The 14,873-nt window shown below is 36.6% G+C and overlaps 1 protein-coding gene across 1 annotated transcript; it reads left to right on the plus strand.

The window, feature by feature from the left end:
• Positions 1-2,131: 2,131 nt before the first annotated feature.
• LOC127644841 (gastrula zinc finger protein XlCGF57.1-like) lies at positions 2,132-14,152 on the plus strand. Its single transcript, XM_052128242.1, has 3 exons — positions 2,132-2,426; positions 2,595-2,679; positions 11,664-14,152. The coding sequence occupies exons 1-3, from the start codon at positions 2,319-2,321 to the stop codon at positions 12,830-12,832; spliced, it is 1,362 nt and encodes a 453-aa protein (XP_051984202.1). The 5' UTR covers positions 2,132-2,318; the 3' UTR covers positions 12,833-14,152.
• The last annotated feature ends 721 nt before the right edge of the window (positions 14,153-14,873 follow it).

Below are 14,873 nucleotides of genomic sequence, written 5' to 3' on the forward strand. Positions count from 1 at the left end.
GTGCCAGAATCAGGCATGGAAACTGGTAACAATTAATCAGTCACTTTACTTTAGAGAAAGTTAAAAGTGAAACATTGTTTATCTCAATGATCCTAATGAAAGGTTTTTGACAGATGAACATGGAGAATTATATACAGTTCGATGCCATGGTGTGTCAATGAACTTAGACTAAAGTCATTCATGTATTGCTTTAACTTAGGATCTTATACATGATTTTGACTATTTATGTCAAAAAATATAAATTATTTATATAAAAAAAAATTTTTTGCTTCACTTTACTCACTATAATATAACTCTTTTGAGATGACTTTATGTTAATGTACATGAAAATTCAAGAATCATGATAGATCTAAGGGCAATCCCACTGATCTGCTCTTCTTCAGTGGTATTGGTCTACAATTTGAAATATGTAGCACTTTATGAATTAGTTGTTTGATGCTGATTTGCAATAAGTTATGTGCTGTATCTGTTCTTTTGCATCACAGATGATTCAGGGAGGAGAGAGGATGAGTTAGTCGAGGATAGTACTAGAGTGGAAGATTTAGGAACTGTAGAAACAGGCCCAGCCAGAGCAAAACTCAAAGAATACCCTCTCACCAGCTTTGGACTACAGGGAAGTGGTTGCTAGTGTGAAAATAAAATGGTCTGGGCTAAGCCCCGGATGTCCTTCAATGCTGGAAACGCCTCTGTGTCGTCCTGCCATAGATTAAACATAACCTGTATTTAATGTATCCTGGGTTGCATTTCCTTTTATGTTGCATAGATTTGTTCATGGTTTTCCGGTACAAGGACATGCATCATGTGACATTATTTTTGTTGTTGATGTCAAAATCTACAGAAACTGTACTTAATATGGGCCCATTATTATCTCATTTATTACATAATATTACATATTTATACACATATTACACAGAAGGAAAGGCTCCTCATTACCATGGTTAGGTCAGTGTGCTAGTCTTAAATAATAATAATAAATTAATGTATTTATGAAAAATAAATACTAGCTGAAACACATCTTGAAACTTTAAACGGCCACTGTTGATGTCTAATAATAATTCTAATAATTCTACCTTTAGAGTATTTCATATGAAACTGAAACATTTTACTTTTACTAGTGTAAAATCCTGAAACAAATTTGTAAAGGTGATGTGTGTAATTATTAATATTTGTAACTATTTTGGTAAAGGGGCCACATCGGGCTTTAAGTAGTGCATAGGGGGCCACATTGTAATGCTTTTGAGATACAATGTTCTGCATTGATTTGGTTTGTTGTAACTTTTAAGCCCAGAAATAGTTGTGTACTCAATTTTCTGAAGTGTGTCTGTGACTAATGGGACTATTCTGCAATTGCTTAAAGTATTATATTGCTCTCAAAGATAGATACTTTTCTATCAGGCATTACAAAACTCAATAAAGGCAGAGATTATACATTTATTTTGCCATCTCTACTTCCCTGTTAATTTATTATTCAGTTTTAATAATAATAATAAAAAGAAATGTATAGAACGACTAATGTTTGTCGCAATGCGGACGAGTTTACTCTTTTTTTTTCTTTCTAAAACTTGTCATGATGCGTTTCTCCTCGATGGTTTTTCAACACTCAACAGAATAACACAGGCAGCATGAATATGATAAATAATTACTGCAAGAGTTACATTAACATACAGGTGCGAAGGGACTTCAACGTTTCTAAATTGCACAAATAAAAAATAATAATAAAATAAGTGAATTGTAAAGTATTTGTCTTTGTTTGAATAACTACTCAACCCTAACTTACACATTAATACTGGAAAAAGAGCCCCTTTGGTGTAAAAACACATTAAGTCATTTTACGGCGGGATTTTAAATGATGACCATTCACCGTAAATAAGGGCTCCCCCTCCCTACAAAAGCCAATTTAACCACTGCCTTTAAGTGATTTTTAATTAAAACGATAAGCTAAGAATACAGCGCTATAATAATAATAATAATAACAAAAAGTTTCCCAATCAAGATAGGCTAGCATATTTATTTATTTATTGTGATGGAGAGCCCGATAAAAAGCGTCAGTTCAGGTGGCCATCTTGGTCCTCCACCAGATGGCGGTGTTTTTCCGATTGAGCGGCGGGTGATGTGACGTCATGCAAACATGGTGGCACACTGGGAGAAGTAAACGGCTAACAATAAACAACCTGAAACATTTGTTTTTTTAAGCAGCACTTTTAACTAAATGTAAAATTGAGTCCAAGTTCCTACCTTACACAATCATGGAACCTGTTTAGCGAACGTTGTTGAAAACAAACATTTTAAACACGGTAAATTATCTTTTCAGTTGGTAGATGTACAATTGGCTAAATAGCATTGCCGTTGTTTTTCCTGTGTGGATAGTTGAGAGAGATGTAGACATCAAGTGGAAATATCCCACATCGGACTGTACATCTTATAAAGTACGTACGTAGTCATAACCAGCGCAAAAGTTCGCACTAGAAGTATGCCAGTAAATATTGAGGCTCATAAGTCTCACCAACATAAACGTAGTGAAAACAAGGTTTCTGTACAAGCAGGAATAACTTGAGGGTTATTCACTGAAGTCTGCGCGACACTTTATTGTACAGATGGAGTTTATTAAAGAAGAGAGAGTGGACGTGAGTGATCAAGAACCCTGCAGAGTGAAACATGAAGATACTGAGCAACAAATAGGTTTGTGTCCATTCTTGATTCTTCATTAATCACTGCTGAGGAACATAATGCAACAAAGCCAGTTATAACTTGGTCACAATAGTTTAGAAAATCATAGGAGCTGTCAATTAAAATCTAAATCAGTGTTTCTCTATACATTCCTGTTGGACCACTAACACAGTACATCTTGGATTGAGACATAAAAATCCCAAAATGGTGAACCATATTTTTAAATACCTCAACACTCCACTCTCATATAGGTCACCAAACTTTAACACACCTGATTGTACTGATTAGATCATTAGTAGCCTGATTTATAAATGTTGCACACCCACAAAATTGGAATCAAAACATGTGTATGGTATTTTTCACGCACACATCAGAATTGATGAAATTATAGTGTAAAACGTAATATGTGTGCACCATCCTTACACTGCACATTGTCAAGTAAGAACTGAACAAAATGATTTATAGCTGTGCTTTTCATTTAATACACATATTTGACATCTTTTTTAGGACTTATTGTCATAACATTCATTTTTCAGTAGTTTCTGAAGCGTTCTGCTCTAACAGAACAAATTCTCCCATAAGCCATAACAACAATTCAGCAAAATGCTGTGCATCTAAGAGAACATTTCTCGTCGTAATAGCGCAACATGAGGAGAATTGAGGAAAAACGTGGATAAATGTAAATGACTTTTCCCATGACATTCTACTGACATTCTATCATTTTAATGGGAGCAATTGCTGAAATCATGTTCAAAATATTTTTTTTTTCTTCACTTTTTTTTTCAATAACCATCAGTCTGTGATGTGCATGTCCATAAGAAGATGGCTAGCAATAGATGGTATAATGACTTTTTACTGCAGGACATATTTGGTGGTAGAATGGTCCATTGGAAGGTGGATGCATTCACTGATATACAGTGGCATGCAAAAGTTTGGGCACCCCTGATCAAAATTTATGTTGCTGTGAATAGCTAAGCAAGCAAAAGATGGCCTTATTTCCAAAAGGCATAAAGTTAAAAATGACACATTTCTTTAATATTTTAAGCAATTTTACAGATGCAAATTTATTTCCATCTTTTACAGTAAAAAGAAAAAAAGGAAAAGGGCCCAAAGCAAATGTTTAGGCACCCTGAATGGTCAGTATTTATTAACACCCCCTTGGCACGTATCACAGCTTGTAAATGCTTTTTGTGGCCAGCTAACAGATTGGCCAGTGCTAGGCAGCTGTTTAGAAGAGCCCAAGGCTGCTGATTGTTGGGAAGGTTTGAGGAGTTAGAGTATTTGTAAAGCTTTTAAATTTGCATCACCTGGCCTTTCCAAACGATGATTGTGAACAAGCTTTTTTTCACCCTAAAATTGTGCAAAACAAAAATAATACACTTATCTTGCTTAAAATTTTGAAAAGAATGTTTCACATTTAACTTTATGCCTTTTGGAGATCAATTCATCTTCTACTCACTTAACTATTCACAGCAACAGACATTTTGGCCAAGGGTGCCCATGCCACTGTATACACCGATCAGACACAACATTAAAACCACCTGCCTAATATTGTGTAGGTCCCCCTCGTGCCACCAAAAACAGTGCCAACCCGCATGATGATATTCTTCTCACCACAGTTGTACAGAGAGGTTATCTGAGTTACAGTAGACTTTGTTAGTTTGAGCCAGTCTGGCCATTCTCTGTTGACCTCTATCATCAACAAGGCATTTTTGTCCACAGAGCTGCCACTCACTGGATGCTTTTGGATTTTTCTGGAACCAACAATCATGTGGCAACAGTGCTGATGTTGATATCAGTGATTTGGACCGTGGCATGTTTGTTGGTACCAGATGGGCTATTTGAGTATTTCTGTAACTGCTGATCTCCTGGGATTTTCATGCAAAACAGTCTTTAGAACTTGCTCAGAATAATGCCAAAAACCAAAAAACATCCAGTGAGCGTCAGTTCTGCGGATGGAGTTCTTGTTGATGAGAGAGTTTAAGAGAGAATGGCCTAACTGTTTTGAACTGACAAAGTCTATGGTAACACTGATAACCACTCTACAATTGTGGTAAGAAGAATATCATCTCTGAATGCTATTCTGAGTTGTGGGTTAGTGCTGTCTTGGCAGAACAAGGGGGACGTTGTGGCTGATTTGGTGTACATATCAGTGGTGTGCAGTCTGCAGTCAACCCCTTCAAACCCTACAGAGAAAGGGTGACATAAATGTTTATATAATGGTGACGTAATGTTCTTTCCCCTGTTTATTTAACAATTGATGTGCATTTTATAAATAAATGCATTAAAATATATACATATACAACTTCAAAAACAACTTAAATGTAATGTTGACCTTTAAAGAAGCCTTGTAATGCTTTTGAGGATTTTACCTTTCCTTTAGTGTGTAACACGGCTCTTTGTCTGCAAAGTTACAAAGCACAAAGGGAGTTATGCTCTCCCACAGAAAACACTGCTCAAGAACTACAAGAAACAGGCTGTTTATAGTCCAGCCATTTATTCCTTAAAGTATCTACGTCACTATGTAACACATATGCATAATGCCCACCAAAGGGCTACTTTGGCTGCCCTCAAACAAACATAGTTTTAGCTGAGGCCAGGATGAGTTGTGTTAGTGTTGTCTCCACATTGAGAGGATGCTGTTTTCTTTACTGCGAAAGCAAAACCTCTTCTTTTGGACTTCCATAAGCAGATGAATTGAAAAATCAGTGGTTTCAAATTTATTTGAATTATTAAGCAGTACAACCAATGCCAAATTTTCAAGATGGTTACTCCTGAAAGATGGTGCAGTTCCCACTTTGTTGGGACAATCTGGCACTTCAGGATCACACCCTTTAAGTATGCTTGATTATTTGTGGATTTAACTGCTACCGAGATTTGAAGTACAGAGTTTTGTGTTTATACTGTCAGTGCACAGCTGTAGGCCTCTGCTAACCTACTAGCTAATGCTAGTGTGTTGAAATAGTTTTGCTAATCAGCTGCGGGCCCACATTCACCTACAATTTTTTAGAATTATGCAGATTGTTTGTTCTTACTCATTATCACTCTGTAACTCTACGTTAATGCGTCACCCTTAACAAGGATTTTGAAGGGTTATGTAAGTAATTTTATTAGCTGAGTGACAGAAAATCTGACCAATCAAATGTATTATTTTCACTTCGGGGTTAGGCATCAGCAGTCTGTACCTTCAGAGCTCCGAGGAGAAGGGGTTACACTTTCAATGCAAGTCAGGAAAGTTTCCCTTCCTGCAGCCATGTTTCTGTCTTTATCTGAGGCTACAAGAACAGTGGGACATGCCGAGCTACAGGCCAAGCAAGCAGTTTTAAAACTGTGGACAGGGAAGAATCCGAATGACACTATTTTCTTTGAGTCAACAGACTAATTGACAACTCTCCTGCACTGTGCGTGAAAACCGTAATTTAATGTCATGTCAAACAAACTTTGTTCTCATAATCGTAGTATCAACTGCCTCCGTTGAGTGCAGCTTCCGAATAAAAAGCTATGCAAGATACACAACAGAAAAGGTGTGACTAAAAATAGTCCTATGTTGTCTAACACCTGGTCTACACCGGATATGAGTGGCAGATCGCGTCAAATGTGAATAGAACTATTATAATCAATGTAGCTGTCAACATTGGAAGCGTTCGTTGCGGCTAGTCGTGGGTGATGTGTCCAAAATGTTCTGTCACGATACAAGTAATTTTATATAACAATAATGATATATCACTATATAGTACGTTTTTTTGGGGGGAAAAAACAATACAAATTGGTTTAAATATATGAAATAACCATATTGTAATGCCTATTTATGGAAATTCCAGCTAGTAAATTAAATGGGCTACTTTAAAAATGAAAACTGCTTTTTTTATTTTTATTTTTTTTTATTTGATAGGGACAAAGCATGTTGATGAACATTTGTACAGAATACAAGATGTAAACAAGCCGGATTATAGCAGTATTGCTAATTTACGTCCGTAGTCCCTAGGTAGGTACACACAAATAACAAATACTCACTATACACAAGACTCAACTAAAAAACACAATACATAAAAACACATCACAAAAATGACTAAGAAAAATGTTTACACACTTGATTTTTCATAAGCTACTTCTTAAGATGTTCTTTAAAAGTGTGATAAGTAGAACATTGTCGTATTGACTGTGGCAAACTATTAAAATATTTGCTCCCTATCACTGGTAAAACTTTCGGGCCAAAGGATGTTCACCTATTTGGTACTTCCCAGTCCTCTCTATTGACAGACCTGCTACCAATACCACAATCTCCCCTCTGTTTAATAAACTCCTTCAATGGAGGTGGAGCAAGGCCATGCCAGACCTTATAAACAAAGCACGCATAATTACAATTTTTACAATTTTCAAAACTCAATAGATTATGTTTCTTATTTATATTACAGTGGTGAAATGAAAGGGTTTTTTTATCAAACACTTTTATTGCCTTCTTATACAGTATTTCTACTGACTTAAGAATTGAGTTACTCGTAAAAGACCAACTACTGAAGCAATAATGCATATGTGAAAAAATCATTGAATATAAATACAACCTTGCAGCACCAACTGTCAAAAAGGACCTAATATACCTAAAATTCTTTAAATTAAATTTCACAATATTAGACAACTTTTTTACATGGCTTTTAAAAGTGAGAGTAGAATCTAAAGTAACTCCAAGATACTTAAACTCTTTCACAACTTCTATTTCCTCTCCTCCCATAAATACATTTGAATGCGTCATCTCTACTAACCGTTTTGAAAACATCATACACACAGATTTTTTTGTGTTCAATATTAAACCTGTCCTAATAAGCCAATCCTGTACATTAGTCATAGCAGAGGTCAAAGTAATCGATGCTTTTTCAAAAGTCTTTGCATGGATATAAATAACTACATCATCAGCATATAACTGAATATTTACATCTTTACATACTTCAGGTAAATCATTAATGTAAAGTGAAAATAAAATTGGTCCTAAAATAGAACCTTGTGGAACCCCCTTGGAGCAAGCAATATAAGAAGATTTCACACCATCAATACATACACATTGTTTCCTATTTGAAAGATAAGATTTTACCCAAAGTATTGCTTCCTCTGAGAAATTAAAATTTGTTAGTTTAGATAAGAGCACCTGATGGTCAACAGTGTTGAATGCATTCTTTAAATCTAAAAAGACAGCACCCACACATGCATTCTTATCTAATAAGCATTTCACTCGCTCAACAAACAAACAGTTTGCTGAATCTGTTGAGTAATTTCTACGGAAACCAAATTGCATTGGATGTAAATAAATAAAACCCTTAATTAGATGATTAGTCAAAAGATTTGATACCCATTTTTCTGCTACCTTAGATATAATAGGAAGAATACTATTTGGCCTATAATTTTTCAAATTTAATTTATCTCCAGATTTGTAGATTAGGACAACTGTAGCCATCTTCCAAGCAGATGGGAAATTTTTTTCCCATCCCCTTTTGACCCCTCAATAATGTTCATAAAAAAACTTGCTTTAACCTTTCATAAAGTTAATATGGGGCAGTGGTGGCTCAGTGGTGGAGGCTCAGGGTTACTGACCAGAAGGTCGGGGGTTCAAGCCCCAGCACCACCAAGATGCCACTGTTAGGCCCTTGAGCAAGGCCCTTAACTCCAGGTTGCTCCGGGGGGATTGTCCTTGTAATAAGTGCTCTGTAAGTCGCTTTGGATAAAAGTGTCTGCCAAATGCATAAATGTAAATGTAAAGTCTGAATTACTTTATTCCTCATAGAGGTGTATTTATATCAATCAGTTAGGAGACCAGAATTCAGTGATTTTTTAAGGAGCTGATCTCTCTCCTTCATCAATTTCCTACATTCATTGTTAACACAGGGTAATGTATTTTCTTTTATTTTTGTTAACCGTCCCCTTCTAGTAAACAATTCAGACACCTCTTTAACCTTTCCCAAAAAATAATCAGAGCCTCTCTCTAAATTTTCACTTTGCAGGACTTCACTCCAATCAATGTCTTTTAAAGCTATTTCAAGATTGCGTTGCTGATTTTTAGGGACTATATCACGATGGGCAGTATTTTAAAATGAATTTAAAAAGCGTTGCTTTGTTAGTTTTCTTGAAAGAAATATTACATTATGGTCAGACAGCCCTGTCAACAAATTATAATGCTTTAAAATTCTTTCAGGTTTATTTGTAAACAATAGATCTATATTAGTTTTAGAATGAGGGGTTATTCTAGTAGGCTGAGAATAACCCCTATTTGAACCACACGCAGCACCAGCCAGATGCGCGAGATCCTTAGCCACCATCATGTCCCCTTGCTTCTAGGAGTGGTGGTGGCTGCGTAGTGGCTAAAGCACAGGGCTGTTAATCAGAAAGTTGCTGGTTCGAACCCCATGGCCACCACCATTGTGTCCTTGAGCAAGGCACTTAACTCCAGGTTGCTCCGGGGGGATTGTCCCTGTAAGTCGCATGTAATGGGTCACGCAGGGAATTGTGGGAACGCCCGATTACCGTTTTGATTTACAGTGTGTGATTGGCTGATACAGATCCGATTACAGATACTGTTATTTCTTTTAAAAGTGCCCTTTGCCACACTTTTGCAAGTTATTTACTGCAGTTATATTTTAATGCCCCATGTTGAAAAATTCAATCCAGTTTACATTTATTGTGAAATGCTAAGATTTATTTGTTAGCATTTCATTTATTTATTAATTTATTATTACACTAACCTGCAAACTCATTAACATCAATTTGTTTATTCTTTTTTTTGTGTGTGGATATTATCCCCTTTACTCCCCAATTTGGCATGCCCAATTCCCAATACTCTCTATTTCCTCGTGGTGGTGCAGTTACTTGCCTCAATCTGGGTAATGGAGGACGAATCTCAGTTTCCTCTGCTTCTGAGACAGTCAGCACACGCATCTAATCACATGGCTTGCTGAGCACGTTACCGCAGAGACTTAGCACATGTGGAGTCTCACACTATTCACCTCGGCATCCACTCGCAACTTGCCACGTCCCCCACCAAGAGTGAGAACCACCACATTGTGACCATGAGGAAGGAAACCCATGTGACTCTACCCACCCTAGCATATGGGCTAATTGGTTGCTTCATAAGCCTGGCTGGAGTCACTAATAACACTTTTCCACTGAAAGTTATGGTTCGACTCTACTCACTTTACTTTTCTGAGCTTGCTTTTCCACTGCTGTTTAGTGCCACCTCAACGTGGGTGGGATTATAGGCTGATTGTCATAGTTGCGCCACATCTACTGCAGTGACATCATCTTAAACGTGACACAAAACAATAAACAATAACGACTGCTAGCTGTTAGCTCATTGTGCTGCATAAAGCAGTTGTTGCATGGTGATTTTACACAAGTGTCACAGTCAAATTGGCCTGGTTGTTTTAGAAGCAACCTTTCCAGTAGCTGGTCAACTAAATAAAGTGAAGCTTTCAAGCAGAGTATAGAGTTAACGTACCATCCTCCATCATGGACTCCAGCCGAGGCTGAGTCCAGGGCACTCTCCCTCCCATTGCTCACCGGTCTAAATAGCGTCCATTTAGTCGAACCACTTCTACATTTCCTTGATGGTTCTGTAGTCACTAAAGTTATTTTTTTTCACTTTTCCCTACACTGTTAGTAGGTCCGGTGGTAGCCGTGTGCTGCCAACAGCTGAGACACTTCCTGAAATACTTTTTTGTTTTGTGTCGTTTCGTTCGTCGTTAACGAGAGGAACATCTGCACATCGTTTATTGACCACGGCGTGGTTTTGCGCACAGCCATTTCTTTTTACAATTTGAAAGTCGCGTGAACAAATGATACTGCTATTGCTGTAGCTAACTTTGAAACTAGCAAGTTGATGTCCCGTGTCGCAAATCCAGTGACCCTGGTAGTGACTATTCTCTCTGACCAATCACTGATCTGCAGGGATGCCACATTTAGTATTGGCTCGACTCGCTTGGAACCTCGACCATGGTGGTACTAATAAGTACCAGGTACTATCCACAGTGGAAAACCCCCAAAATGCAAGCAGAGTCGAGTTGAGTTGTGCCGTGAAGTGCAGTTGAAAAGCCCCATAAGCACTCTCTGGATTCAAACTCGCGACTCCAAGAGTGTCTTTGCTCACTGAGCTACCCAGGCCCCACTTTGGTCATTCTTGAAATACAAAAACCTTCCTGTCTTTTGTGTGTATAGTGACTAGATTCACAAATTTGGACAGCCACCTGCACCGCACTGACACATCCTTTCAGTATTAAGCACATTATATGTTATACCTCCCCCTTGTGGTCTCCCAAATCTATTGCGCCAGACTACATTAAACCGAAGGCCAACTGACAGTGAATTTAAAAGCACAAAATGATGGCTAATTTAAATATATTGATGGCTCAAAAACGTATCAGGAAAATGTGCCGAACAATAATCTGTATATCAATATTTTATGACATTCCTAATCAGCATTATGTCTGACTATCAGCCACCTTGCCCTCTGGATATCCGCATGAGCCATTAAAACAACATATTGGTCGACCATTATATAACAGCACTCTTGCTTAAGTGATATTGATTTATTATGGGGTGGAAAGGATGAGAAGAATTATAATGCACAATAATTATTCCTTTCAGTGGTATTTATGAAGGGAATTTTGTAGAGGTTCTGGTGTACATATGATTTTATAAATATGAAAAAAAAAAATTGCGTATGCAAAATCTGCACTCTTTTAGGGTGAAATCTATGGCAAGTTTTATACACTAGTCCCTTAAAATGTGTGTGTAGAATAAGTGAGATATACAAAATGTGTAGTGTTAGTGTAAAGGATTAAGAAACTCTGATCTGAATGACATTGTGTACATGTCATAAATTAGATTTAATGGAAATAACATAAGAATTATGGATTTTTGCTTTCAGCCATTAAACTAAAGTCACTATTCTTTCTACTCATATCACATTTGTCACTCTTGAAATTAATTTTAACAATTGAATGTGTTTATTTTAGATCTGATGGAAGTGAAAGAGGAAAGTCAAGAACTGACATTGGAGGAGAAACATCAGTATGAGGAACCTTATTTCAAAACTGAAGATAAATATTATAGTAGCTCAGAGACTGAAAATTTCTCACAAAAAAGACGGCGAAGAACTGGAGCCCAATTTTTTTTCACCTGCCTTCAATGCAAAGAAAATTTCACATCTAAAGAACGACTTATGGATCACTTTAAAGTTCACTCTGGAGAGAAGCCATTCCCATGCGATCAGTGTGAAAAGAGTTTTGTTCAAAAAGAAAGCCTTAAGAATCACATGAGTGTTCACTCTGGAGAGAAGTCTTTCACATGCGATCAGTGTGGAAAGAGTTTCCTTTATAAAGTAAGCCTTAAGAATCACATGAGCCTTCACTCTGGAGAGAAGCCTTTCTCATGCGATCAGTGTGGAAAGAGTTTCAGTCTTAAGGCAAACCTGAAGAATCACATGAGCCTTCATTCTGGAGAGAAGCCTTTCTCGTGCGATCAGTGTGGAAAGAGTTTCATTCATAGAGCAAAGCTTAAGCAGCACATGAAAGTTCACTCAGGAAACAGACCTTATAAATGTGATCAGTGTGGAAAGAGTTACATACATAAATACAACCTTAATGATCACATTAGAATTCACACTGGAGAGAAACCTTTTGTATGCCATCAATGTGGAAAGAGTTTCGCCATGAGAGGTAGCCTTGAGAGTCACCTAAGTGTTCACTCTAGAGAGAAGCCTTTCACATGCCTTCAATGTGGAAAGCATTTCACAGATAAAGCAAACTTTGAGGTTCACATTAGAATTCACGCTGGAGAGAAGCCGTTCCCATGCGATCAGTGTGGGAAGAGTTTCATTCATAGAGCAAACCTTAGGAATCACAGTCGATTTCACTCTGAAGAGAGGCCTTTCCCTTGCAATCAGTGTGGAAAGAGTTTTATTCATAGAGCAAGCCTTAAGAATCACATGAAAGTTCACTTTGTAGAGAAGCCTTTCATTTGCGATCAGTGTGGAAAGAGTTTCATTTATAAAGGAAATCTTGAGGTTCACACAAGAATTCACTCTGGAGAGAAGCCTTTCCCTTGCAATCAGTGTGGAAAGAGTTTTATTCATAGAGCAAAGCTTAGGAATCACAGTAGAATTCACTCTGGAGAGAAGCCATAAACATACCCTCAGTATGGGAAGAGTTTCACATATTGAGCAAATTATGTAGGTCATATAAAAATGCATTCAGGAGTGAAATTACACCATTGTTCTTATATGATCTTATATAGATCATATGAAATGAATTCATGGGGGAATTACACCATTGTTCATTGTTCTTTCTCCAAGGAAGTCTCCAAACACAGCTGAAAAGGCATGTAAATGAGAGGCCACACATTTGGTCTTATTGTGGCAACTTATTGTAGTTCTAGAAAATATTGTACATATCATGAGAAACCTTATGTGTGCTTTTAGCGTGAGTCATATACTTGAAAAGGCACAAAAGATTTCATACAGGAGAAAAACTCACATTGTGGAAAATTCTGTCTTTATTTACCCTCATTTCATTATAAACCCATAACTTTCAAAAAGACTTTTGTAGAATTTCCTTTTGTCTTTCATGTTCCAAAAGTGGGGAAAAAAGAAACTTAAAGGTGGTCATACATATTGTCATTGTTGGGGATTAACAGAATACATATTAGTAACTGTATTACACTACAATTACATTTTAAATGGCTTGTATTCAGAATATAGTTTCATTCAAAAAGTATTTTGATTACTTTGCAATTTATTATAATTTGTTTCATTTAATATTTGGTCTATTCAATTGGAAAACATTTAGCCATTCAAAAATGCTATTAATAGTGCCTGTTACCAGGCAGTTTTTTGTATATTTTATAATTCATTTATTTAATATTAGGATGAAGGTGTACTGCAAAAATCATAACCTTAACAAGATTTGTTTTTCTTATTTTCCTGAAAAATATCTAATAAATCCTTTAAATAAATCTTTTGAGAAGCTGCTCTGCATAAGATATTTTGGCTTTTTCAAAGAATGCCATCTTCCAGTGCTGAAGAAGTAATCAAAAGTATTATGATTACATTACTAGCTGCAAGTAATCTGACTGAATACGTTCAAAAATAACATTTTACAGCATTTATTCTGCAATCTGTAGAGGAATATATTTTGAAAGTAACTCCCAGCCCTGCATATTGTGTGCTATTCCAAGTGATCTGAAGCAATAGCTTTGTGTGAGGAACAGATAAAAGTCTGTTCCTCACTGGAAATCTTCCATCTGTAGAAGCTGTCAAATATCTCTTGAATGGTTGCATTGAATTCGAATATGGCACATCAGACACACCATGTTTGATGTGAATGATATTGAAAATCATTGGTTCTCTCATAACACAAAACCTGGCATGAAATGTTTGATGTAGCATATTATTGGACAGAGTGCAAATAAATGACCAAATTTTCATTTTGGGGTGAATTTACCTTTAACCAGGGAATATCTGTTATTTTAATTCATACTGTGTTTTTGATTGTAGTCAAACTCAAGAGTGCATGAGTTTATGTTTGAGTGAGAAACATTAATAATGTCAATCATTTGTCTTATAACCAATTCCACAAATGTGAAATTGAAATTAACACAAAAAAATACAAAGCCAAAATTTGTTTTGTGTGGCCTATTTAATGAAAACTTGTAAAGTATCAAATCCCAAATCCAAGTAAAATTTGGCATTGCAGAGTAAAAACATACATTTTTCTTCTATACCCGCTCATCTTATGTAGGGTCTTAGCTCAAAATGTATCTAGCATGCCTAAATTTCAAAGTGCTCCATGTGTTGAAACATATGTGATATTTTCACTCCTATTAAGCCACCAAAATGTGTGTATAAATGTTTTTGTTGTGAGATGTAGCGTTTCGTATAGAGACAGGCTGTTATGCAGTCGTGATTTCTCAGAGTAGGCAAGGGAGGCAGTGTCTCCTCAAATTCGAATGAGAAAAATAAATGACTACATAAATAAAATATTACAAAATGTGAGTTCCAACCATTTGTAAAGTAGTCATATTTGTTAAGTCACTCTGACAAACAGCGACACCCAGCGTATAACGTCTCCGGTTACACATGTAACCTCGGTTCCCTGATATGATGGGAACAAGACATTGCTATGAGGAATACTTTCCTCGATGACCTAGTTGTAATCATTGTACAATAA

Source organism: Xyrauchen texanus, chromosome 6, assembly GCF_025860055.1.
Source record: "Xyrauchen texanus isolate HMW12.3.18 chromosome 6, RBS_HiC_50CHRs, whole genome shotgun sequence".
Taxonomy (NCBI): domain Eukaryota; kingdom Metazoa; phylum Chordata; class Actinopteri; order Cypriniformes; family Catostomidae; genus Xyrauchen; species Xyrauchen texanus.